The 26828-nt window shown below is 42.8% G+C and overlaps 1 protein-coding gene across 7 annotated transcripts; it reads left to right on the top strand.

Annotated features, from left to right (window-relative positions):
• Window positions 1-539: 539 nt before the first annotated feature.
• larp1b (La ribonucleoprotein 1B) lies at window positions 540-26496 on the top strand. 7 transcript variants are annotated; one of them, XM_084381287.1, is made up of 20 exons: window positions 540-1370; window positions 4015-4076; window positions 6851-6907; window positions 7908-8133; window positions 8765-8929; window positions 10127-10252; window positions 10556-10724; window positions 12954-13098; window positions 13187-13364; window positions 13621-13805; window positions 13968-14042; window positions 14813-15172; window positions 20067-20181; window positions 20584-20753; window positions 21414-21520; window positions 22129-22289; window positions 22378-22522; window positions 23247-23356; window positions 24743-24870; window positions 24959-26496. In XM_084381287.1, exons 1-20 carry the CDS (start codon window positions 1010-1012, stop codon window positions 25229-25231), a joined length of 3318 nt encoding a protein of 1105 aa, XP_084237413.1. In that variant the 5' UTR covers window positions 540-1009; the 3' UTR covers window positions 25232-26496. The 7 variants fall into 7 exon arrangements, with proteins under 7 accessions (XP_084237413.1, XP_084237412.1, XP_084237411.1 ...); XM_084381286.1 differs by having other exon boundaries at window positions 7908-8139; window positions 20070-20181; XM_084381285.1 differs by having other exon boundaries at window positions 7908-8139.
• Window positions 26497-26828: the final 332 nt, after the last annotated feature.

The following is a 26828-nucleotide window of genomic DNA, read 5'->3' as shown; positions in this document are numbered from 1 at the left end:
TCATTATACAGTAAATAGTACCCCAAATCATACTTTAGTAATAGTAAAGATATTGTATAAAATTTAAAGTCACTGACATAAAAAGTACTTGAGTACAAGTAAATCTTAAAGTATCTGACATTAATGTACTCTTCTTCTTCTGTCTCTTCTTCTTCTTCTTCTTCTTCTTCTTCTACTTCTTCTTCTTCTTCTTCTTCTTCTTCTTCTTCTTCTTCTTCTACTACTTCTCTTCTGTCTCTTCTTCTTCTGCCTCTTCTTCTTCTGTAGTATACGTGTACTATTATACTTAGTTACATTCCATCACTGTACTTTAGGTACTTTTAATAGCAAGATTGTGAATGTATGAGTATTTTTACACTGTGGTATTAGTATTTTCCGCTATTTTCTTCTGTAAACCACTTTGTAACTATATTAAGAACATTTCTATATAACTTTAGTGTATTATAAGTATTATTAAAGTACTTTAAAGTAACCAACATGAGTACTTCTCGCCCCTCTGTGTAGTATGTGTGTTGCAGTACCGGCGTGTGGCCGCGGGGGGCGGCAGAGTCACTGTTTACAGGCACGGAGCAGCTGGCTGCACGAGCTCCTAGCTGGTAGCGTGGAGCTGGAGCGGAGAGCGGACGGACCGGAGGTCGCTGTGAAGTTGTTGTTGAAAAAAGTTACACAAACTCGCAGGTGAACCGATTCAGCGCGTGTCCCTTACACGGTGACCGACTACGGACTCTCAGGTAACTACGCGTTGCTATGAAACGGTCGTTCAGGGCGGGAAACGACAACATTTAGCTCGGGCTCGCTGACTTCTGCATGCTCGCTAGCTAGCTAACTGTTAGCTGCAGCAGGAGCTACTTGGCTAGCTGGCTAGCGAGGTCCAGCCCAAAAGTTGTTTACCTCGAGTTGTGGATGTGGTCACCCCCTGAGCTTTTCACGACTTTTCTCTGGGATAAGAGAGCAAGGACCAAAACATCACACTGGATTTAACACTGCGCGCTGTTAGGAAACTAGCAGGATGTCTACAGAGGTTGAGAGTAGCCAGGTCGACTCGGGTTTGACAGCGGCCAGCTCCGGCGGAGCGGAGGACAAGAGCCAAAACAAGTCCGAGGTCCCTCACCTGCAGAAAGAGCAGGCAGAACCGGGGCAGAGAGGCTCCGGGGATGGCCACGGCCAAGAGGCGACCAGGAGCCCGACGGACATGCACAAGAAATGCAAAGAAAACGATAAAGAAAATGACCAAAGCAGCAACGCTGACTCGGCTGTCGAGGCGGTGAAGAGGAAAGTTGTTGAAGCTCCTCCGCCGAAAGTGAACCCGTGGACGAAGAGGACGACGGGCAGGGTCCCGAGCAACAACATCAACACCTCCCAGGAGAAAGGTGAGACTGACTTTTTTTTTTTTTAATTATAAATTAAACATCTTCCCTCGTGATTAAAACTCGAGCTCAGCTCCCCTCCAGCAGCTCCTCGAGCACGTTGTTTGACAGCTTCTCTGCAGGGAAAAAACTCTTTAATCTCACCTGCTCACACCTGAATTTAGCTTTATTACAGCTTGAATGAAAGTGCTTAAACTTAAATGTCAGTGCAAGTCAGGAGGGTGTTGATGGTGGCATATTTGCCCCATCCCCCCCCCCCCTGTGCTCGGATTGCTCCGGAGCACCACGTGTTGACTGCTGACAACTGCTACTTCTTTCTCGCTTGCGCGTTAGCTTCAGCCAGCTAGCTCTCACACCGCTTCACCCCCGTGGAGGTGCGAGGGACAGGGGTGCCGCAGCTCACAGCACATGGGAGCTGCTTTATGAGACATAATGAAGGCTGGAGGTTGGTGGTGTGTCAGTGCAGGGGAAGCTAAGACAGCCAGGCTAGCTGCTGCTGCTGCTGTAGAGACACGTTTTGCATGTCCAATGGCCTGCCTGCCTGCAGTTCCTCCCACCAGCCTCTCTGCACTGTCACTAGTGAAAGCACAAGCATGTGAACAAGGTGGCAGGACAGGTGGAGGACTCAAAGTAGGTTCAAGTCGTAAACTTCTTAATGATTAAAGTCAGTGTGGATGGATCTAATGGTTATTTCTGTGTTGCACAAGCTGAAAGAAACACAGTGCAAAAGTCTGAGCGAGCAGTAAAAAAACACACTTTTAATATGAGAGTGAGAAAATAAGTGGAGCCGCGACTTGTCAGCTTTTAATAACAATAGATAAGAGATGCGATAAGATTAAACTTTAGGGGAATTCACTTAAAATTAAATGCAAAATAAAGACTACACAGGCTATAAATCCCTTTAACAGTAACAGACATGATTGATAATGTACCCACAAAAAATAAGGAAGCATAATTAAACAGCAGTTGAATTAATTTTAAGTTATATTTTTAAAAAAGGACAGAGAGTAGTGTAGTTTTGCTCGATAACTGACTATTGAACTACTTCTTTAAACACCAGATATACTGCTGATCATCTGCTATTCAGTTTATTTTATTAGCTAGAACGTCACTCAGAAGTGCAAATAAATAATTATTATATCGATCCCAATCCAATATCAAATAAAGCACATTTAAATCTGCTAGATCCAGATATTTATTTGGGTCCGCATCAAACTCGACTCACTCACAGACACCAGACATCTTTATATCACCGTTATTCCCTGAAACATTAACAAAAATGTTAAAGAAAGTGAGAAAAATCCCTGGATTCGTAAAGTTAATGAGGTCTATTCTTTAATTGGATTCGTACTTTAACTCGATCCGTAACAAAATTAAATGCAACTTCATTTTTAGGTGAAAAGTTCAGATTACTTGTCATAAAAAGTCAGACTTAACCTTTAAAAACAGCTGTTTAATGTCTCCTGTGATAACCCCGGTGATGTCATCGTGATGTCATCAGGGTTATCTTTATCTTCAACTCAACTTTGACTTTATAGCAAAAAGCGTGAGGGACAAACTCGGGGAGGGGAGTTTGAAAATTTGTGTATGTTAATGGAGTGTAATGGAAGACACTGTTGCATTATGGGAAATGTAGGATTCAGTGTGTTTGTCTTAAAGGTTAAAAGTCAGGATATCTACACGTCTCCTGATCAATTCTTTCTGACACGTCCTTTAAACTTTACAGAAGCTTAACATTTAATTTGTGGAGTAGCCTTTTGATGATTGATTGTAGCGATTAATTTAATTAATTTCTTGATTAATCGATTAGTAGTTTGGTCTGTTAAACTTCAGAAAATGTATAAAAACGTTTGACCAGTGTTATCAAACATACTAAGCGATTAATACGATTAATTTTTGTGGCTCTAGCTGATGATTAACTCTCTGTCTATCTGATCAGCTAATTGATTAATCAGAATTAAATCTTGAAACAAACAAAGACGGCTCCCTGCACGTGTAAGAACGTACTGATTGATCGGCATGGTCGCATTAATCCTGCAACTTTCTGGCGAAGCAGCCTCGCTGAAAACAGAGTCGACTGAATTTGAGTTGTGAAATGTGTGTCAGAGCTCAGAGCGACCGGGGGGGAGCTATATTTGAAGTGTTGCAGTCTGACGAGCGCACAGGCATCATTTTACAGTGTTACTGTACGACGAGCCCTGTGGGTGGACGTATGCATGCTCAGCCAGGCAGGCGTACGCCCATTCATGTGGAAGCCTCGGCCCCGGGTCTCTTATCAATCCGACCATCCTCTGCAGAGCGATAGGGACCGGCAGGCTGCAGCGGGCCACTCCCAGCCTGCTGCTGCCTGCAGAGACGCAGCCACACACTGCCGCTGGCTGTACACAAAACACCCTCGACTAGCACAGTCGCTTGGGGGGGGGGGGAGAGAGGATATTTATTCAGTCTGTAGTGACAGAAATTCCCAAAGCTTCACATCAGAGCGAGCAAGAGTAGATGACTGCTTGAGTCCAGTGCGAGCAAGCTTCCCGGGCAGCTACCTGCTCGCTGGTGGTCTTAAAAAAGAAAGGATCAAACTCGGCTGGATTCAGGCCCGTGCCCTCAGATGTAATCATGTCACTTACACTTATTGATTCTGTGTCTGCAGATCAACAAAACGCTCTGAAAGTCGTCCGTGCCAGCAAGCCCAGAACGAGAAAATCCAGCAAGGTAATGGTCTAATTTTTCTGGGTTATACTAACGTTTTTACCCCTTTTTCTAAGCTTCAGAAGTTTCTGTGTCGGACCTTAAAAACATCAGGTGTCAGCGTCTTGTAGACGACTGTAGGGCTGCTGCTAATGATTATTTTCATTGTCGATTGGTTTGTTGATGAATCGATAAGTTGATGTGTCGCTCAAATGTCTTGTTTTGTCCACAACCCAAAGATTTTGAATTTATTCTCATAGAGGAGGAAAGAAACCAGAAAATAATCACATTTAAGAAGCTGAAAACTGAGAATTGTGACTTTTATTTTCTTATAAATGACTCAAAATGAATAATCAATCATCATAACAGCTGACAACTAATTGATTAGATGTCAGACACGTGTTTTCACACACTCTCTGTCCTGTTTAATGTCTCCACTGATAATTAAAATTAACCAGAAGTCACACCTCGTGGTTGTTTGTGTTGAATTGTCGCCTGTAAATAGATATTCGGCTCTTTTGATGCGAAGGCGTCTCAGTGTGACATGTTCATGTTGCAGCACTGTACCTGCCAGGTACCGACATGCTGGATGGGAAAACGAGCATCTGCCACAAGCCAAACGTTCGCTGTCTTCAACCTTGTGTTTGCTTTTTCCAACCAGTTTTTCCACTGCAGCTGTTTGAAGGGGGAACCTGAGAAAATTAGTAAAATTTTCAGAATTTGAATGAACTCTGAAAATGACTTTGAAAAGGGGAAATGTTGACACGTCTCAAGTGAGTCAGCAGGTCGACTCTGTGGCTCCGTAACGCTACAGTTTATGCACTTTTTGTCACATTTTATTATTAATTTTTAAAGCTTTGTAATGTTACTTCATTGATTTAGCGACAGCAGGACAAACAGTGGGATTTTATTGCTTGTATTTTACCCTGCAGACCCAAAATGAGACATTTTCATGTTCAAAGTCACGTGTCAGAGGTTACAGGTTACACTAAAGCTGCGCTGTACTCGGATACTGTTAGAGCTGAAACACTGTAACAATATAAATTCATTAAACATTAAAGTGTATATATTTCAATGTACAGAACAAATGTGTGACGGTGAAGTAAATGTTTTCAAAATCCTGCACAAAATAGTCAAACTAATGTTTAAACTACTTAAATTCAGCTTGCGAATCATTAATTAGTTTGTTGTAATATGATAAAGATATCAGGTTTTTTTGCTCTTTTTTAATATATTGTAGACTCTAATTTTTGCTCAACCAGGAAGTCTGATTAGTGTATTTTCCTAAGTTATTATGTTAAGAAATTAAAGGTACTAAGTGGGGTTTGGGACCTCTAGTAGTGCAGAAAGGTGAGGAAATGAAGGAGGAAAGAAGACGCTAACTCGTAAACACAGATGTAAGAAATGTTAGAAATGAAATATGATAATCAGAATTATGTTTTCATTAGTGTATAATCACCTGAAACTAATAATTGGTGTGTTATCGTTAACTTAGGATGAACCTTTTATATCTACAGAGGGAGCAGCTTCTCCATGTGGCTACGGTAGCCCAGGAAGGACAAACCAAACACAGACTCTAGAGAGGGCCCTTAGTCGCGATGCTGAAATGTATAAATTCGATACAATACCTTGAAAAAAATCGATATTCAATGTCCCAGGGAGCAATTGACACAACAAATGAGGGCATAACAGTTTTAATTTTTTATTAAAACATAAATATAACAAGGCAGTTGTTAATTTACTTCTGGACGAGGTGGGACTGCAGCGGTGCTTGTGTCAACTTGCTGTCAGAAAGCATACAAACCTATTGATACTATAGGAAATGAGTATTGAAACCATTGCAGAAACTCAGTATCAATATTTATCAACATTTCGAAACTTTTGACGACACTATTTCGCAGCCACCACAGGGGAAGTTACACAAGGGCTGCCACAAAATACTACACACATTTTAAAATACTTCTTAAAAAAACAACTTTGCAAATGTTGTATAAGAAGGAAGCGTATTAAACACATTAAGTAAGAGCTCAAAGGTAAACACAACATGTTCTGGTGATTAACTCTGAATGTAAACACAAGCTTTGTTTGTTTACAAGAAAACGCCGCAGGGCACCTTTAATTCTCCCTGATATAACAGCAGGATTAAAGGCTGCGTTCACGCCCAGATTAACAGATATGCACCAAAAACAAAAAATCTAAAGTGTTGATGTTTCCTGACGCAGTTTTAAACACCAGTAAGAGTTTATATATTTTGTCACTGACATGGATTTAGCTCCTTCAGCTGCTGTTCGTTCAAGAAAGTGGATAAAAATATTGTTTTTCTTTTGTGATTTAGGGAGGGACAGAGACTTTCGGGTCAGCGAAGAGTCGTTTAAAAGCCAGAAAACCCCGAAGGATGAAATCGCGTTTGTTGCGTCACAAAACCAGCCGGGGTAACGCACCTGTAGTAGAGTGATTCATCAGTGCTGCAGTTTTTTTTTCACTGTGCAGGTCTGAGCGTAACCCTGGTGTGTCTAACCTTGATCTCATATCAGTCTGTCCAAATTTACAACGTTCGCGGCGGGGGGAAAGTGACTCGGCCTGTTTATCGTTGTTGTTTGCAGTTTCCCCACAGACGGAGCACTGACCTCCTTTATCCTCCGCAGCTGGTTCCTACCAGACTTCACCTGAACCCCCCGACACGACGTTAGCGTAATCAGAGCGAGTCCGGCTGACGAGGAGCCACTCGCTGTGTTAAAAATGTTGATTTGTTGTTGATTTTCTTCTCTTTTCTGTCCTGATTTTTTTTTTTTTTACAGTCAAGTGACTTCAGTGATATCACAAACTGGCCCACACCTGGTGAACTGGCCAAAGAGGTACGACAACTGTGTGTGTGTGTCTGTGTCTGAGAGTGTGTGAGATGTAAAATCAAACAAAAAGGCAACAACTTGAGCTCGTTCTCTGCCGCTTTTACTGGACAGACTGGTTGAATAACAGCAGAGCTTTTCTGATTTCTGCTCACTAGATGGAGCACTAAAGACATCAAACACGGTCAAGGAAGTAACTCTGCAGTGATTTTAAAGTCCAGATGTAAATTCAGAGTACGAGGTGTTTTAAAACCTCGTTGCAGAAGAGAAAATGTTCTTTAGGAACTCTGAGGACAGAAAAAACTGAAAAGATCTGACAAAATCTTTCATTTAGTTGATTATAATTGACCTTTCTTCTCTCTGAAACACTCTAAAGTAGGGCTGTGATTATTCACATTATCAATTAATCTGCCAATTAAGATTAAGACTCTTCATTTACTGTCAGAAATGACAAAGAAATCAACAAATCTTCACATTTAAGAAGCTGGAACCAACAAATGAAACAGTTGATTATCAAGATAACCGGCCAGTTAATCGAGTAATCATCGCAGCTCTGCTGTAAAAGAGAAAAATTAATACGAAGTGACTTGTTCCACTTTTTTATAACGCTTCACTGAAAATATGTCCTTTGCTGTTTGTGTTGTTTTGTTAAAATGAGCTGGAAAACCAAAATTCTTGATCAAAGTCGCTGCCAGAACAGAAAATATAAACTTGACAGGGAAAAGCTTTTGTTTCCAAAACCTTTTTTAGACTTGTTGGCGTGTGAACCGCTTTAAGTCACTAAACTAAAGAGAGATCTTCACTTCACGAACAAGAAGAAAGACAAATATCTTGTCAACCTCAGATTTTTCTCTCTGGAAAGATTTGAGTATTTCAGAAAAAGCTAAAAACAAACTAAAAAAACACCATTGAGAGTTTAGTTTTCCTCTCACTGTAGACATATTTCTGAAAGCAACAAAGGACACGTGACGTTTCACCGTCCTAAAATAAAAAATTCGGTCTCTTCCAGCAACAACAAAATGTCCTCAACAACAACGGAAAGAAGCCTCCCTCCTCTCGCAGGGAGAAGGAGAAGAGGAGGGAGCGACCGGACAGGAAATCGGAGAGCAGCCATGACGGCGGCGAGAGCAAAGAGAACCAGGAGGCTCAGCTGGACCCGCTGGGAGAGCTGCCCAAAGACGGAGAGTCCAAGGCGGGACAGGACGCCAAGAGCGCCGCCCTGAAGAAGCGCGGAGGTGAGGGTGAGGAGTATTTTTTTTTTCTCTCACGCTTGGTGAAGCATGTTGAAACTGAACCTTTGAAATGATTCATCTCCAGAATGTCATTTTTCATCTGATGCCATGAGACTATAACCAAAATGTGGAGATGAACGTTTTCACTGCAGGAGCATGTCGGTTACTGTATTGATCACGAGGTGGTGATTGCTGATTGACGCATGTTCTGCTCTGATGATCATACGTGTCGCACTCATCCTGATTCACATTTTAAACGAGAGGTTAACGATCTTTGTGGAGGCTGACAGCAGTCGCACATCTTCATCAGCTCCTGAGTGTCTAAACCAGAGATGAAGTGAAGAGTTTTGTTCCACAACGAGCCGAGGAGGACTTCACATCATCGTTACCGATGAATATGATAATATTTAAGGCGTCTGTGACGTACGGTGTGTTGAACAGGATGTTATTTTACAGATTTGGTTTGTCTCTTTTGGAGGCCGTTACCTAAAAAACCCCTTGAACCTCATAATTACTCAGTTTTAATCCTAATTTACGAAGTCGTTTCTTTAGCTGATGCTTTAATTTGTGGACTGGATTTTTCTTTCGGAACAAAACTCTTCACGCTCTGTTTCCGGTCTGCAATCATCGCCAGGTAACAAACGTAAGTGGGTTTCTCTGCCGCTGGAGGACGCGTCCCGGGACGACGGCGACAAGACGCCCGACGGCGGTCCGGACACGGATGCAACCGGCGACTCGCCTGACCCCACGTCGCCCAATCACACACTCCATAATAACAGGGCGCATGATAGCAGCAGGAGTAAGTGGCCAGCAGCCTCGCTGTTTCTCTGTTGTTTTTTTTTACGTCTTCACTCGCTGGGTCGGCTTCACTGTTTGCTTCCACTTCATGTTTGCTCACCACTTTTCACCGCTGCCATCTGTCTCGACAGAGTCTGCGAGCTTTTATTACACTAATGCAAAACAGAATGAAAGCATGTGCTCAAATTTACTGATTAACCAAATTAAAATCTGTACTAGTTTTCTTTCAAGGTAGATTTGTGACCTTGTTTTGCCTCAGACAGGTGATTCACAGCCTGTTGACCTCTCAGCCTTCATTACTCGTGAGAGGACACAGTGAAAATTCAGCTTTTTCTACATTAACTGGCGTAAATAATCCCTACTATCACCACACTTGTTTGGGAGAGAAAACACCCTATTAATTTGTTTTATTTAACCAGAAATATTCCAGTTTTCCCATTTTCACTTCATAGTTTGACTCACAAAACTGAAACACATCTGTCTTTTACATATTTGGGAGTCTTTGTAGACGTCCACTTGGATAATTTCTACTATATTCTGACCTTTTATAACCCAAACAGTTAATTTATTTAAGGTAAAAGCCGTCTGCAGATTAGCTGATGCTGAAAACAATGATTAATTGCGGCCTTTTTTTGATGGCCTTCGTGGTTTAGGTATCCTGACTAAACTCAACGCTTCTTTACAGACATTTCTTGCCCTCCATCTGCAGCGAAAGATTAATTATACTGTTGATTGTTTTCTCGATTAGTTGTTTGGTCTATAAAATGTCAGAAAATGATGATAAACGTCAGTCTGTGTTTCCCAAAACCCAAGATGGCGTCCTTAAATGTCTTGTTTTGTTCTCAACTCAAAGATATTCAGTTTACTGTTCACAGTTTAGACTTTTACTTCTCTTAAAATACTGCTCGATTAACCGGTTATCAAAATAGTTGATGATTAATTCAATAGCTGATTAAGTGCTGCAGCTCTGGTGTGGTTGTAGTGATGCTGCTGCATTCCCGGTCCTCAGCAACTATAGTCAAGATTAAAACGATACAACCAACAAGTCAAATTTAAGAACAAGTTAAATCGTCCGTTGTAGTTTTGCTTTGTACTCGGCTCCTTTATCAGAAGTTAATAGTCTCTAAACGACTCCCTCTATGTTGAAACCTCCACATGAAGAATGTGTCAGATAAGGTTTCGTGTTTCTTGTTGACAGGTTGGAGAAGTCAGCAGCGAGACTTCGCGGACGACAACGCCAGCGTCCGAAGTGACGGCGGGAGCATTCGCGGAGGAATACGAGGCCGAGGGAAAGGTCGCGGGCGCGGGAGAGGTCGTGGAAGAGGTGCGGTTTTTAGTTTCGCCAGATCTGTGAAGCTGGATCGATGGTGCTGTTTTCTGTCTGTAGTTAAACACTTCACCCTCACTCGACCCGCTCTGTTTATGTTGTGTGTCATCTCTTTGTCTGGTTTTGATTCCTCGCAGCAAAACTCTTGAGTCAGGGATTTATTTCAGCAGTTAGAAATGAGAGAAAAGCTTGGAAGCAGTTTATAAAAATAACGTTTTGCTTCACTTCTGCTGCCAGAAAGCATTACAGTGTTTACCACTTGCTCACTGATTGTTTATCTCATCTCTTTTCTCTTTCCAGGCCGTTACGAATACTCTCAGAGCTTCCGGGACTCTCAGTCGTCCGACGGCTCCGTTCAGGTCCCCTCAGAGTTCGGCACCAACATGGTTTACTACTACGATGACGGCAACAAGGTCCAGATGTACACCGTGGACGAAAAGCTTCTTAAAGAATACATCAAACGCCAAATGTGAGTATCTGACATCCATTAGGCTGCAGAGCATCTACAGGAGAAGAAATACATCGCTTTAGTTTAAGAGCAGCCGATAAATATTCAGAGCTCGAGATAGAAAACATAACTGCAGCCATTAATCCATTTATTTCCCCTTGTTCTCTATTATTTTGGTTGGTTTTGACAGCACAGATAACACTCAGTGATGTATATTAGAAAAGGAAAAGAAAGAAAGAAATAGAAAGTGTCCTTTTTTTAAGAAAACTGTGGTATTTGGAGCTTTAATAACAGATGTTATCCATCTGAAAGTTTGCACGTTTTTTGCAACTAATGATTATTTTCATTATCAGTTGACGTCAGTGCAAAAAAATGTCCAAAAATGGTGGAAAAGATCCCGAAGAGATGTCTTCAAATTGCTTCTTTTGTCCAACCAACAGTCCAAAACCCCAAAACTCCTCATTAACCGCCACGAATGACAAAGAAAAGCAACAATTCCTCACATTTAAGAAGCTAAAATCAGAAAATGTTTGACATTTTTTGATTAAACGATTATCAAAATACTCGGCGATTCATTTTCTTTCAATCGACTGATATATTGTGGCTGTTAACTGGTGAAGATTCACCTCTGAACTCTGAAACTGCAGGAAATTGTTAAAAAACACATTTAAGTGTATCAAACACATCGTTCCTCATGAAAGCCTCTGAGACCTCGTCCACACGTACACAGGTATTTTTTTAAAAACACATTTTCTTCCTCCTCCACACCAACGGTATGCAGACGCAGGTTGTCAAGCGCATGTCAGAGCAACAAGTGGCGCTATATCCTCTACCGTGAGGCCACGCTGGCCAATCAGAGGCCTCAGGTTTTCCTGTCTACACACAAACACTGAAAACAGCGTTTCTGAATATCTTCACCCTGGCAGGAGTTTTCCAAAAGCTGCGTAGAAAAAGCTTAGTTTTAAGAAATACCTGTGTACGTTTGTGCTTAAATTATCTTTAAAAGTTTGATTTATGGAGCTAATTAGCTCTTCAGTGATATTTTGACCTCAGTAATTTATCAGTACGATGTAAAAACACATGGGAGAAAAGGTCGAGATGTAAAAATGGTCAAAGTCGTGTTTCGTGTCTGTACCGAGCAGGTGTGTGTGTGTGTGTGTGTGTGTGTGTGTGTGTGTGTGTGTGTGTGTGTGTGTGTGTGTGTGTGACGAGCAGCAGCCTGTAAGTGAATCTCCTCAGCGCTCGTTGCGTCCTGCAGGGGGCAGCGTCCTCTCTGAGTCTGACTGACAGCTCTGGCCTCGTTGCAGCGGCGGACTCAGAATAGCGGAGGCTGAGGTGGACGCCTAAATATAGTCTGAGTGCCTCAGAGGGGACAGGAGATGAATTATTATACGCAGGGCCGAGCGAGGAAATGTAAAAAAAAAAAAAAAACCTTTCGGGGAGACGGGGGAGGGAGGAGGTGGGGGAGACATTCTTGTCTTCTCCTCTCTCGTCTCCCTCGGTGTTATTCAGGCTGCTCGCTCAGCCGACGTTACTCCACAGCGAGTACACACTGCCTGCAGGCTGAGCGACGCACAGACGTGTGTGTGTCTGTGTGTGTGTGTGTGTGTGGTGACTTTAAGTGGTGTGACAAGTAATAGACAGAGGCCTTCTCCAACCACAGATCTGGTTTTTGGGTCAGAAGATTCTGCCTTTATTGTGGCTTACAGGAGCGTTTAGAAGATTTATAGTGTGATGGTTTTACATAAGTAGATTTCTCTAATGTCGATGAGCGCTTAATATTAAACCTCCTGATTAATAATCAGTGAATGATTAATTAGATGATTGAAGCTGGGTTTAAAAAATAGATTTCAGTCGTTTCAATGATCCGTTATTGATCCTGAACGTCCTGAGATCGATGTTTTATTATACCGTTTCCTGCCAAGTGCCACATGAGGGCAGATATTTAGTTGGGCGATTACGTCTCTGAAGTAAATCTTTGTATATAAACAGTTTCACACATAAGGCAAAGAGAGAGGAACTTGGTGGTGCGTTCAAGTGCACTTGAATCAGAAATCTGTACTTAAATCGCCACAAAAGTTTCTTATTTTCCTTTGATGTAATCAGAGCCCGACTGATACTCGAGGCCGATGCTGATACTCATATTTGGAAGTGAAATATTCAGATATGCGCACATTTTTTGTAATAATCCCTCAGATATGGATATAGATATGTTCCTGTTTGGTTGATGTTTTTGACGTCCTCCTCCAGTGAGTACTACTTCAGCCTCCACAACCTGGAGCGAGACTTCTTCCTGAGGAGAAAGATGGATGCGCAGGGCTTCCTCCCCATCTCCCTCATCGCCAGCTTCCACAGAGTGCAGGCCCTCACCATGGACATCAACCTCATCATGGAGGTAATATCACATCATCAATAAGTTAAAGAGCGCGCCTGTCGACAGCTCATGTTAGACTAAAAGAAGATGTATTGGTCCTGCTCTCCAGGCTCTGAAGAGCAGCAAAGAGGTGGAGCTGGTGGACGACAAGGTCCGCTGTAAAGTCGACCCGGAGCGCTGGCCCATCCCCTCGCCAACGATCGTGGGCTCCCCTCGGACCGACTTCTCCCAGCTCATCAACTGTCCTGAGTTCGTCCCTCGTCAGACGCTCAGCTCAACAAACTCCGGTCAGTAGCTCATAATAACAAAGATGTGACCTCTGATACCTGCTGGGCTTCATAAAAACAACACGCTCACATAAACTTCCCCTCTTCCTCTTTACTCAAATGTGTTGTAGACAAAGTTTAGAGACACAGACTCTTCTGCAGTGTTGAGATTTGTTGTCTTTAGCACCTCGCTGGCTAAACGCGAGCCGACAGTGAGATGTGTGATTGCTAAAGTCGTGCTGAAGGTTGTCTGAGTGCGATGTTTTGGGCCTTTCAGCTTCATCGCCTGTGAAGAAGACTCCCGATGAGTCCGCCGAGCCTCAGGACTCAGCTGAGCCCACCTCCTCCAGCCAGGAGTCACTCCCCCCCGCCACAGACGCCTCCAAAGACGCCCAGAAACTCGACCCCGACGCCTGGATCCAGGTGGAGAAACGCCACCGACAGCCCTCCGGAAAGGCAAAGGTGGAAAAACTTAACCTACAAGTTCTAGCATCATATTTTCATCCCCTCCCCTCCATCCTCCTTTTTTTCTGTGTTTCATTACATTTCATCCTTCTAATGTCCTCCATCTTTCACCTTTCCTGCTGTTCATCTCCATTTCTGTCCTCCACCCTTCGCCTGCAGCCTGTCAGTGATGATGTGTGTGTTGTCAGCTCCTCTCCTCCCTCAGCGCTCCAACCTGAACACCTCCCCTCTGCAGTTGAGTACTTTCCTGCTCTCACTTGCTCGTCACCTCTTCTCCTCTGTCGTTTCTACCTTCTCTGTCTCTGTCGTACCTCCAACTTTTCTCATGCAGTTTTCACACTTGCCACATTTGTTTAATCCCACGTTATCTAACTTTCCCAACCATGCATTCCTGGAAAATCATAGAGGATGCTTGTACTTTATTGTAACTGTACAAGGATTGCTTTTCACTGTCAGTTAAGGCTGTGTGCATTCAAAAATCTGACAGTTTGACCTGAATTTCAGGTGTTTGGGGTCGATATCCTTCAATCTGGGGGTTAATACGGATAACATTAATACTTTACTCTTGTTGGGAAGCTTTTATTGCACTTACAGCAACATAACAAGTAACTTATCTTAGCTTGCTAGGCTAACCAGTTATCTTAACACTTAGCAAGACTAATTTCTGAACAGTCTAATCACTAAAACAAGTCTTTACTGACATTTCTGCGTTTGATTGTCGAAATTGGAGGCTCATTATCGGGACACCGCAGTGTCCCACAGTTGAGATAAAGCACTTGATGCCACCAAACATGATGATGATGATTGTTGTAATATCCACGATTCCTTTTCCTGCAATTAAAGTTTAACCTTGAACCCAAAACACGAGATCTTCTCATCTAACTCTCTGTAAGGACACGACATAGCAGATTTCCAAAAATCCTCTCTGTCATCATCCTCTCCTGTGGTTTAATCTCCTCTTCACAGTTCATTTGTTAATTTCTGTTCGTCACTCTGTCGTCCAGGAGCGCAGCGAGACGTCTCCACGCAGCCACCAGGCTCCTCCGCAGACAGAGCCCGACCAGGAGGAGCTGGACTTCCTGTTCGATGAGGAGATGGAGCAGATGGCGCCGAGGAAGAACAGGTTCACCGACTGGTCAGACGAGGACGACTCAGACTACGAGATGGACGACCAAGACGTAAACAAGATCCTTATCGTCACGCAGACCCCTCCCTATATCCGCAAACACCCCGGAGGCGACCGGACGGGAAACCACGAGTCCCGAGCCAAGATCACCACGGACCTGGCCAAGGCCATCAACGACGGGCTCTTCTACTACGAACAGGACCTGTGGAAGGGAGAGGAGACGGTCGAGTGCACCAAGGTAAGAAAAAACATGGAGAAAAGTGTCTCAAGTAGAAGAATTTGAATTTTTACAAATGAGTGATTGGTTACAGAGTTGCTAAAGCTCGAGTTGAAGCCACTACATCTGAATTTTAGTCTCTACTGTCAATTTCTTGGAAGTTTGGACTTCCCAAAATCTGTATATTCGACATTTTTACTCCGAAACTCGGCGTAGCAAAGTGTTTCAAGTCAAAGCATATAGTCAAATTTGATATAAACAGCTGGTTGAATAAGCAAAGTGACACTATACTACTATTTTTACGCTATTGCGTTAATAACAATTGAGGTGTGATGATTAAGTCTTCAAAAGTCTGGAAATTGTTGGTTTAGGCACCTTGAAAGTGCTTGAACTTGCTGCTTTTACTCTAATTGACACCCTTCTTCACTGAAGTGTAAAAGACTTGAATTCAGTATTTTATCTCTCATTGGATTGACAGTTAATTAAAAATATATCGCCGCGGGGAGCATGACATGTATGAGCAGGTCTGTTACAGTGAGCTGAAGAACAACCTGTACTTAAATTAACATGCAACACACATACATACAAGTCGTGTCTGAGCATGTGGGTCTTTACATCATGGCACCGTTCACAGAAAAGGAAGAAAAGCAAGCTCACGTTTCATGATAATTACAAGTTTTTCTGGAGTTAAAGTTAAACTTTTACTGTCCAAGAAGGGAAATTCATCTTCCACCCAGGAGAAACAGACTTAAATGGAGACAGCAGAAGATAAAACCTGGTGTCCATCCAAGCGTCACCTTCTGACCCCATCATCAATTATTCAGATATTTTCAGCGTCAACACCTGTGACGTGATAAATAATGAAGCGTGAAATAATAATTCCTGTCGAGTCAGAACAAAGAGGAGTGACTAATGAGTGCCAGCTACTTGAACCCCGGAGCTCCAGCTGTCCAACAGCCAGTGAAAGTCGGATTGTTTTTAGTCTTTTGGCATTTCTTTATCATGATTCACTTCCTGTTATTGAATTCGCTGCCCCCCTCACGAAAAACCGCTGAATGCCTGAGCCGTGCCAGCGGGTCAAAGGAGAGAAACTCTGTCCACAGTGGAGCTGCTGGATACAAACACACAGCACGCTGAGAGCGCCACACTTTCATTTTCCATAAACGACGGTCCTCATGCTGTGATTGTAGACTTGGAAACATTTCCAGAAAACTGGAGAACGTATCATTTTGAGTTCCCTGCTTCACTGCAGCCATGAACAGAGCCTGAACAATGATCGACGGTATCAGTATCACGTTATAACGTTGCAACATGATAACTTAAAACTTTTCAACGTGAAAACTATAACGCGATACTGTTTCTTCTTTTCTTTTTCTGGCGTGGCAGCGTTACGCTTTGAGACAACGGCTTTTTTGTTCGTTTTATTGGCGACCTACCTGGAGAACATTTTAAAATGTCACCCTGGACTTCAGTTGACCCAGAAAAGAAAGGGCTGAATATTAGTGATCACCTGATATGTTTTTTTCCCAGGACCGATACCAAATATCAGTAATCAAGGAGACCGATAACTGATATTCGGGGCAAAATTTTAATCCTTGCTGTCATACTTAATTCTTCCACTAGTTACTGGTTACTTTGAGTGTTTACCGACGTGCGGACCAAACTCAACCATTTCTATCCAGAAATCCCTTTTCTTGTGCTAAATGTTCTGTCGTTTAGCACAAATGTTCGCACACTGTTGGGATTTTAAAACCCTGTTGAAGTTGAATCATTGAGCTGAAAAACACGATATCTCACAAGAGGCAGCAGACGAGTCTGTTGAGGGACCTGACATTTGATCCCCGGGGCGGAAAAGTAGGTCAGTCATTTTCTGGACCGTTGACCTCTGGGCCTGCAGAGTGTTTACATTGTGCCTTTTAGCGCCGTCAATAAAAACAATTAAATGATTTCTCATAAAGACTCGTGTAGGGAATTATTCTTTCTCCACAGTTTCAGGTTTCGGCTGCCTCGTTACAGCTCAGCCCTCCTGGCGCTCTGAGCACTTTGACATCGGGACTCTGTGACAGAGCTGTTAAATCTCCCACTGTACAGGGGCCGAAAATAAACGAGTATTTATCGCCCACTATACGAGCCTGCCGAGTGTGTGTGTGTGTGTGTGTGTGTGTGTGTGTGTGTGTGTGTGTGTCTGTGTGTGTGTGTGTCATGCAGCTGCTGCCAGAATCGAGTGACCTGCTTTTCAGAAGAGATGCCTCGTCTGCAGGAACACCGTCTGTAGATTACACACCATTACGTAATCTTATTTAATTACAAAATTATGTAGTAATACGGGATCGCTCTAACGTTACATCAGTTACAGTATAAACAGTGTTGAGTAGTCGTGCTTACCTTTAATTAGCAGTGATTTATATTAGATTTTATCAGCACTTGAACACTTTGTTGTTGCTTCTGTGAGGTGGAAGTCGAACTAAAGTACAGCGTTAGTTCAGGAAGTGTGAAGTGAACATTGAAAACAATTAACTGTGCAAACATTTTGAATTTAAGGTATAATTCATGAGATCGATCAGCTGATAGCAGCGACCTCCTCCAGAGCTCGTCCTCTTTTCGTGCAGCGGCTCCGACTACTTTAAGTTTAAAATCTCTTGATATTTAAGGAAAGCTGCTGGTGTTGTTGTTGCTGTCACAGCTGATCTGTTGGCCGTTTCTGTCGGATGCTGTCGTGCACCAGCATCCTCCATTCTTATGCCTCCAAGCCTGCGATAGCCTTTGAAGGAGGCGTTGTGTTTTCGGGTTGTCCATTTAAAATTCCTCCAAAGTCTTCGCCCCATGGGCTGTATTATACGAGACCGGACGGACATGGATGTAAGCTGCATCTTGAGCGGAGCGTTGAGGCCTACGAGTACAAGCGTCCTCTAGTAAGAATAATTATTAGATAATAAAAAGGGAACAGGGTGACGCTTGTCTGTCATACAATGCTGGTTAGATGTTGACGAGACACTTCAGATCTCCTTCAAACAAGAGTCTATTGAGTTGCAGCCTGATGAGGTGTTTGTGGACGGACGGTGTCGGGTCAGAGGTCTGCAGGAAAAAAAAGGAGCCATGTATTCATGACCTTTGATAGCCAACAGTGACGGTAACCTCAGGTCCGCCACCTCAACGCTGTCCGCCTCACTGAGGTCCAAACCTCAGGACGATAAAACAGAACAAACAGATCAGTGAAGATCAAATATTGATCATTTGTCAGTGGTTTTAACTCGTCAGCAGAGATTTAATGGTAGTTTTTAAAAAGTTTTCATGCAATTTACTAAAGCAAACAAATACTAACATGCAAAATACTAAAGGAAAGGTTCACGTTCTGCCCTCAAAAAAGGGTTTTAAGTATAAAACATATTATAAATAAAACACTCAGCTGTTTTACAGGGTTAAAATAAGAAAACGCAACATAAAATCTGAAAAAAGTGAAAAGAAAATGATAGAAGTACGACTTAAAGCCTGATATTTTATCAGCTTATCGTGTGTTTTACATTAATATCTTACTCTGAAAACTAAATAAGTATACAACAACAACATAAAATAAAAATAATGTAAAAGAGAAATCACAAGTGCAAAGCACAGAGCACATACAATACATAAAAACTATCAAAAGTACAGACACACACACTCAAAGCATACAGAGACTCACAACCACACACATCTGAACACTCAGCAGGACTCGAGTAAACAACAGTCGCACCAACAAGAGTTTGAAGGCCGAATGAAAGAAGTTCAGTCGACGGTCAGTTTTTCGGCTCGTTCTCGGTAAAAGGTTGCCAGTAATGTCGCCACATGTGGGAAAAGTCACGCCTGAACACACACATGCCAAGGTCACCTGATTCTCCTGTGACGCTGACGTGTAAAAGTTCGAAGTCTGCTTCACATCTGCGGTGTGTCACACACTGACGCTGACACGGCTGCAGCCGCTGGCACGTCGAGTATTTTTACCACCATGTCGCTGTCGTGTTATCAGTTCAAACAGCCAGCGGCGGCCGCAGAGGGCCGAGCGTTAGACGCCTCGTATCTGAGAGGAGCTGCAGGAGCGCTTTAATGTCGGTTGTGTCGTGTCGCTGTTGAGTTTTTTCCTACACAAAGACGCAGAAGAAAAGCTCAGATGAAATAAAATAAACTGAAAATAGAGTTTACCCTACCGGCACCACCTCTTTTATCTCTGTTCTTCTTCTTTTCACCTGAAGGAATTAAAGCTACAACTACTGATTAGTTTCACAATAGATTGATTGATCTTTTTGTCTATATTATATCAAAAACTTGTTTTTTTGTCCAACTGACAGTCAAAAACCCAAATATTCTTCACTTAGTGTCAAAAATGGCGAAGAAAAGCAGCAAATCTTCATGTTTAAGAAGCTGGAACCAGTAAATGTTTGACAGTATTGATTGAAAAGATGATCGAAATAGTCGGCTGTTAATTTTCTTTTGACCAACTTATCAATAAATTGCAGCTTTACAAGGTATTAAAGTCTGTTTATGAATTATGTTTGTGTGTTTTCAAAATAAAAGGGGGTGATAACTATGTCAGAGACTTTAAAAAGGACAATTACATAAATCATATGAGAAAGAAATTGATTGGTCCGACCAGATGATAAATTAAATCAAAGATCCGATCGTACACGATTTGTATTTAAGGCTCAGCTCATTGAGAAATGTAAAGTTAGCTGATTTTCCTTTTATTCGCTTCTTCAGGTGCATTTTACATAATTTTTTCAGGTTTATTAAGTTGAATTACAGAAAATAAATAATATATTTGACTTTTACTCTCCACAATGCTGCTTTTTTGTAATATTGCAGATTAAAGATTAGTTTTCTTCACAGGAAGGAAGCTGAACAATTCTTCTGCTGCTCGTTATTTCACCATTTGTTTCCCCAGCAGGAAGTGGAGAACTTCAAGAAGCTGAACGTTATCACACAAGATGAGTTCGAAACTCTCGCCCCCAAAATACCCGTTGACCAGAACCAGGACATCCCGCCTCCTTCCATGCCAGGTGGGTTTTTGTGGAGCTGCTGTGAAGTCGGTTTCACATGAGCCGAGCAGCTTCCTGTTTGCTGCTTGCTGCATTTTAACCTCATTTGTAATATTTTGTCTTTCTTTCTTTTACTTTTTCTTGTTTTTTACTTTTCTTAGATTCACACATTCGTTGGTTTAGTAGTTAAACATGTTCATATTCTTTTAAAAAGCTCAACACTCGGTATCAAAAGAAAACGGGGCGTCCTGGGTACAAATATTAAGACTTTAAGACATTAAAACAAATCAAAATGTTGTTACAGTTCAGGTCGTTGTCCAGGTTTCAGTCCAAATAACATCACATCCATGTTGCGTAATCATAACGATAAGAAAATAATCTTGTTGTCTGTATGTTAATGATGTTTTCTGTGTGTTTTCTCAGTGGACAGCGGAGCAGAATTGGCCCGCTCTCTGCCTACAACGGTCCCGGAGTCTCCCCACGCTCACCAACCCCGAACCCCCAGAACGCCTCGCACCCCCGGACGCCAGGACCCCAACAAGACGCCCCGCTTCTACCCCGTCATGAAGGAGAGCGGCACCATCGACGGACAGGTGAGTGCTTCTGGTTGTTATTGCAGGAGTGAATTCCTGGATGATTTATCCTCTTCAGGTCGATAGAAATAGTTTCCCTTTCAGTCTCCCTTCCTTTTTGTTCCTTATTCAATTTTTTCAGGCTTTTAAGCAGCTTTTAGTTGATCCATATCTGTGAAATCTGCTCTGAAATGAATATCGATGTGCAATCCAGTCACATGCAGCTCAATACTTCAGGTCTGGCGTCGACGCTGTGCTCTCTACTTTATGTTTGTGTTGACGTCCGAGTCTTGATGTCACCTGATTTGTTTCTTGTTTTGCATAGTACAGTAACCTGCACATGTTTCAGTTTGAGCTCGAACTGCAGGCAGACTGTTGGACTGTTACCTGTTTTGCATGCGTGTTTGTTTACATAGTCGCTGAGTCAAACAAGCTTTTGTAAATACTTCTCTTTTTTTTCATGGGGGTGTCTAAAAGAGTTTAAAGGCCTCGTTTTATCAACACTGAGCCGTCAACTTACAAAAAGTCTTTATAAATATTATTTCAAGATCGGAAACAGACCTATTGTTTGTTAGATTATCTCTCAACCATAACAAACCATCAGTAATGCAAACTCTACACTGAATTCCCAGTATGTCTGTTATCGGGGTGACCGATTTAATTCCTGTTGTTGTTTTCTAGACGCCGAGGAAGAAGAAAACCAGCCACAGTTCGAACCCTCCTCAGGAAGCCCACATCGGCTGGGTGATGGACTCCCGTGAACACCGGCCGCGCTCTGCATCCATCAGGTCCGTCTGCTCGAAACACATTCAGAAAAAGATGTTGTTTCAGTCCTAAACTGGGAAACAAGAACACAAACTGGTCACTTCCCACTTTCAGTCGGTTTCCTGTTCTCCGTTATCTGTCATCTCTTTGTTTTGATTCTTCTGCGTTGACCTTTATTTACTTCTCTGTAGTAACAGTCACCTTTTCAACAAAACAAGGAGCTAAAATGCTTCAGAGAGCCACAAACGATTTTATTAATTCCTCCTGATCCTCCTGATCAAGTTATTCTTGGCCTGAGTTATTTAAAATCGAGTTCTCAACACCCAAAATATTTAATTTTCAAGAAAAAAAGAGAGAAGAGCAGCGAGTCCTCATGTTCGAGAGGCTTGAACCAGTAAATATTTGGCTTCTTTCCATAATAAATGACACAAGCGACCACTTGTTGGTTAAAATTGTTGTTTATTTTCTGCTAGCCGACCGATTCATGAATTATCTCAGCAGAACAGGACAGCTGGTTTAGACTACAGACTACAGACCTTGATCAAGCTTTAATGGATTCAATAAATACAAATATACATTTATTGGGGCCTCGTCACTCAAACGTCCTCTCTCCTCCTCCGTCCTCCTGCAGCAGCTCCAACGCGTCTCCGTCAGAAGGAGCCCCGCTGACAGGAAGTTACGGCTGCACCCCCCAGTCTCTGCCCAAGTTCTGGCATCCATCACACGAGCTGCTGAAAGACAACGGCTTCACCCAGCAGGGGTACCACAAGTACCGCCGACGGTGCCTAAACGGTAAAGTTCACAACACTAAACAGATGATGGTACATGTGTTTAAATCTTCTGTATGTTAAAGACACGAGGCTGGTTTTGTGCGTTTCAGAGAGGAAACGGTTGGGGGTCGGCATGTCTCAGGAGATGAACACTCTGTTCAGGTTCTGGTCCTTTTTCCTGAGAGACAACTTCAACAGGAAGATGTACGAGGAGTTCAAACAGTACGCGCTGGAAGACGCCAAAGAGAACAACAGGTGATTGAGCTGTCAGTCATGATGCGTACACACGGTTTTATGTCATCCTCATCATCATGTTGCTGTGGAGACGGCCCGACTCGGAGTCGTCTCGCTGCCAGCTGTTGACACAGACCCATTAAACGTGTAAATGCTAACAGCTGAGTGATCTGGAGGAGTTATGACTTAGTTGTAGTTTTGTTCTTCTTCAAATCACCAGAACCTTGTAAAGAAAGAGGAGCACTGTAGTCGCAGTCTCCTCTGTGTAAACTTGACTAATTGATGGGTTCCCTGATCCCTCAGCGTTCGCCTGCCGACAGCAGAGGGTTAACAGGGGAGGCGACCTCACTGAAGCATTGTTGTGCATCTGCCAGAGGCGACTCCACTCACCTGCCAAAGCCACATTCTTGTCTAAATAAGTAGGCGTCTGCGCTGCGTGTTGAAGTGGGACTCGGTGAAGTTTCAGGGTGTGTTGGCAAACAACGCCGTCAGCTTTTTATGCGGCAGCTGACATCGACTTAATGTGACTGAAAACCTGTCGACTCGTCCGTCCGGATCCTTTGACAGCTTCATAAATCATTAATAATCCTGTGAGACAAAGTTTGAAGTGTTGGGAGGTACAGGTGGGAAAACAGGTGTTAGAGTAAAGAAGAGCTGAGGCCATGTCAACATACTTGTGTCTAGAAGCTCATTTGTTTACTTGTTGTGGTTGGAGTTCAGGTGAATATTTGTTTTCTCTCTGCAGGTACGGACTGGAGTGTCTCTTCAGATACTACAGCTACGGTTTGGAGAAGAGATTCAGGTTAGATCTCTTCAAGGACTTTCAAGAAGAGACCCTCAGAGACTTTGAGAAAGGTAATAACATCAAAAAAAGGCACACAAGTCCCAAATATCACCTCCCATTTCCACTGGTTTTCAGAATAAAATCACATAACTGGTCACTCTTACCATATTTTCAGTTTTAGCAACCAAAAGCTGCACCAATAACCAGAAAATACAGATACTTGTGTAATAAAAGACTCCAGAAACCAGAAGATGTTCATGTTATTGTGCTGTTACGGGAGTAGACACTATAACAAGAGAGGTGATGCCGGGAATGAAAGATAAGTGAGAGTTTCAGGAAATTAAACATCGGCTGTGTTTGAAATCTAAACAGACACGCGATCAATCTTTATTTAGTTCTTTATAACTTAAAGAGTCCTACAGCAACATTAATATGTTTTATAACCCATGTAAGGAGATTTCTAAGTGTTTATTATCGTCTTTGGTCATAAATGTAAGCTGCGGTAGAGCTCTAATAAACATTTAGTAAACGTTGACATGCAGCTTAAATAATTGCTACATTTATCCCGTAAACCTTCTTGACCCGACTTAAAAGTTCACTCTGCGGACGCTCGGCTCTCTAAATCTGAACGTGTCGTTGTGTGAAAAGAGAGAGAGGGAGAAAAAAAAAAAAAAGGATTAAAGTCGATTTCTCAAACGATTTCAACACACAGCGAGTGACCCAGTGAAGCAGAATGGAGGATTGCCAGTGAAGCCTTCAGCCTCTTATTTCCAGCTGAGTTATTTTGGTGTTCAGTTAAATGTTGCCCATTCAGTCCTCCTCCTCCTCCTCAGACTGGAGGCTGGTCGCTCACAGAGATGAGACGCTGAAGACTAAGCAATCAATGTGTGGCCACAGTCGCCACCCTGATACTTTACTCGTGAGCCATAACCAGAGAGGTTAATTAATGAACTCAAGCGTGAGGGAAATTGATTTTATCTCTGCCATCGTTGAGATCACAGCGTCACACCTGTAAAGTTTCATCACCGCGTCTCGTACAGGTGTGACGCTGCGCTGTAGACATATAAACACTTGGCAAAGCTTCTGTGGGTGTTGCTGCGACCAAAGGTTTCTCCAGAACACGCACAGACTCACAAGGCGGAGACGGGCAACGCCGTCACCTGCGCTGAATAATCTGCAACAGCCCTTTATTCCGTGCACCAAATTTACTGTCTGCGTGAATTCAGAGTCACGATAACGATCTTCTTTCTTCTTCTTCTGCCTCTAGCTAGCGAATGACACGGTCACTACTCTCTGCTAACATTCCCACAATGCAGTTTGTTTTGTGATGCAAAACTTGCAGTACTGAAATCTCAACTTACTGTTCACTATATTGATAAAGTTTTGCATGTGTGTTATTTAAGGAGGAGAGAATAAGTGAAATGTTGGTGCGCTCTGTGCTGTTTCTGCTCCTCCAGGTCAGCTGTACGGGCTGGAGAAGTTCTGGGCCTTCCTGAAATACTCTAAGATGAAGAACCAGCCCATCGACCCAAAGCTGCAGGAACACCTCTCCCAGTTCAAGAACCTGGAGGACTTCAGGGTGGTGGTGAGTGTCCAGAACGATGCTTGAAGTTATCGACATGTTGCTCAAACAAGAGGTAACGACTTCTGACCTCTGACCTTTGTGTCCGCAGCCCCCGATGGGAGAGGAGGGAGGCAGGAGGAGACGTCACTCATCCTCGGCCGGGGATGAAGGAAGGCGTCGGCGACATCCTTCCAACTCTACCTCAAAACCCACGCAGGCCTCCAAATCCTCCACCACCGCCGCTGCTGCTGCTGCTGCTGCACAGAAAGACACACCCAAAGAAAACACCCAGAAAACATCCGCCGCCGCCGCCGCCTCCCAGGGGAAGAAGACCGCCGAGCCTGGAGCTGCGAAGAAGGAAAGCGCTGCACCAAATAAATGAAGCCCCCCTCCTGTAGGTGTGGGCGTTGGATAGAAGAGATGCAGAGCGAGGCGGCGTGGCGGCGGCGGCGGCAGCAGCTCTGAGCTCAGCGTTCGCTCTTTCAGCTGCAAACTGTTTGGGTTTGGAGAGCGACCGAGCGTGGTTGACTTAATTTGATTGTTTTTATCTGTGCATTTCATTTTAAAGCAAGCAAGCAAGCAAGCAAAGCGTAGGCAGCGAGCTTGAATCTGTGCGCCTGACAGCTCCAAACGTTTACAAAAACAACACAAAAAAAAAAAAAAAAAAATGCATTCCCTGCATTTTAGCCTTTTTATTCTCTCGGATGCCAAAACTCTTCGACACAATCCTGTACGACAGACGAGCTCTCGGCCTGTTGAACTGTGATTCTAGTTTTGCCAAGATCTTGATTCTTGTGTGCCTTAATGTGACCACCAGGAGGGCGGCCGGTGATGAAATAACCCTAAATCTGCTCTCGAACGTCTTCCGATTTAATTATTCGGGGTTTTAAAAAACTGACACCACTCGCGGGTTTTTCAGTGACATCTTCCGTTTATTTTTGTTTTTATTTTTATTACCGTGACAATCAAGTTTGACAGCTGCAGTCATAAATTTGTGAAGGACCGACCCCCCCGAGGCTGCTGCTCCTTTTTCAACACACGTCGCCCTCAAAGTCTGACTGACGGGGCGTCACAGCTAAACTATCGCGCTGGTTTTTAATTAAAACCTGCAGAAATGATGACAAATTAAATCTGGGGAGCTTTAAGTCCCGTTTTACACCCAGAGTTAGTATAATTTATTGTTTTATTCTTGTTTTTATTTCTCCATGTACTTGATTTTAATAGTCTTAGGTAATCATTGCAGTTTTTATTGGCTTCTTCTGCTATTGAATATGATAATAAAGGAAATGTTTCTGCTGGATTATGGGTGTGAAGCTAGCATCATGAAACTACAGTATATATCTTAGCTTGAAGTTTACTTCGTATTATGTTTGAGGCTTAGTGCTCTAGAGCACTTAAAATTGTTTAACTATCCTTTTACTTTATCGATGGAAGAGGTTTTTAGAGTTGAATTTAAAGAAAAAAAATGTAAATACTATAAAAAATCATTTGCTATTCAATTTATTCTCTTGATTTTAAGAAGTGATTTGTTTTATCGGTAGTGTGGTTTTTTTTTTTTGAGTGTGTTTTAGGTTAAAGCGATGCATGTTAATGCCTTGAGTCTTGAATTGTAAAATGCAAAAAAATATAAAATAACAGTTGATTGTATGAACGCGTCTGTGTGATCTGTCCTACTTTCTCTCTCTCGTACCTTTCTGATATTTTCTGGTGTTGCTGAGGGCGACTCATCGAGCCTGATCAGCAGGTTTTTGTTCCCAACAACAGCTGAGGGCGTCTCGTCACTCAGATCAAAAGCTGTCTGATGATCTCGGTCGATTGTAAATCTAAAGTACCATCCAGTGCTTATCTCTGACGGAGTAAACAAGCAGCAACGAGGAAAAGGTGTTGACATAAAGTGTGCAAATAGCGTACAGATAACAGCGTCACAGGGGGAACAGGAGAAAGTGTTGGGTAAACACCAGAGACACTATAATAACACA

Source organism: Pagrus pagrus, assembly GCF_965226575.1.
Source record: "Pagrus pagrus genome assembly, chromosome: 18".
In the NCBI taxonomy this organism is placed as follows: domain Eukaryota; kingdom Metazoa; phylum Chordata; class Actinopteri; order Spariformes; family Sparidae; genus Pagrus; species Pagrus pagrus.
The sequence above is the reverse complement of the archived record's forward strand: the minus strand, read 5'-3'. Positions and strand labels throughout refer to the sequence as shown.

What these genes read in the sequence shown, in the direction of transcription:
- larp1b (XM_084381285.1), top strand. Translation starts at nt 1,010, where the DNA reads ATGTCTACAGAGGTTGAGAGTAGCCAGGTCGACTCGGGTTTGACAGCG. An exon ending in CTGAACACCTCCCCTCTGCA is followed by an intron (nt 14,043 to 14,812) that starts GTTGAGTACTTT and finishes TCTGTCGTCCAG; the next exon opens with GAGCGCAGCGAGACGTCTCC. An exon ending in CCTCAGAGACTTTGAGAAAG is followed by an intron (nt 23,357 to 24,742) that starts GTAATAACATCA and finishes CTGCTCCTCCAG; the next exon opens with GTCAGCTGTACGGGCTGGAG.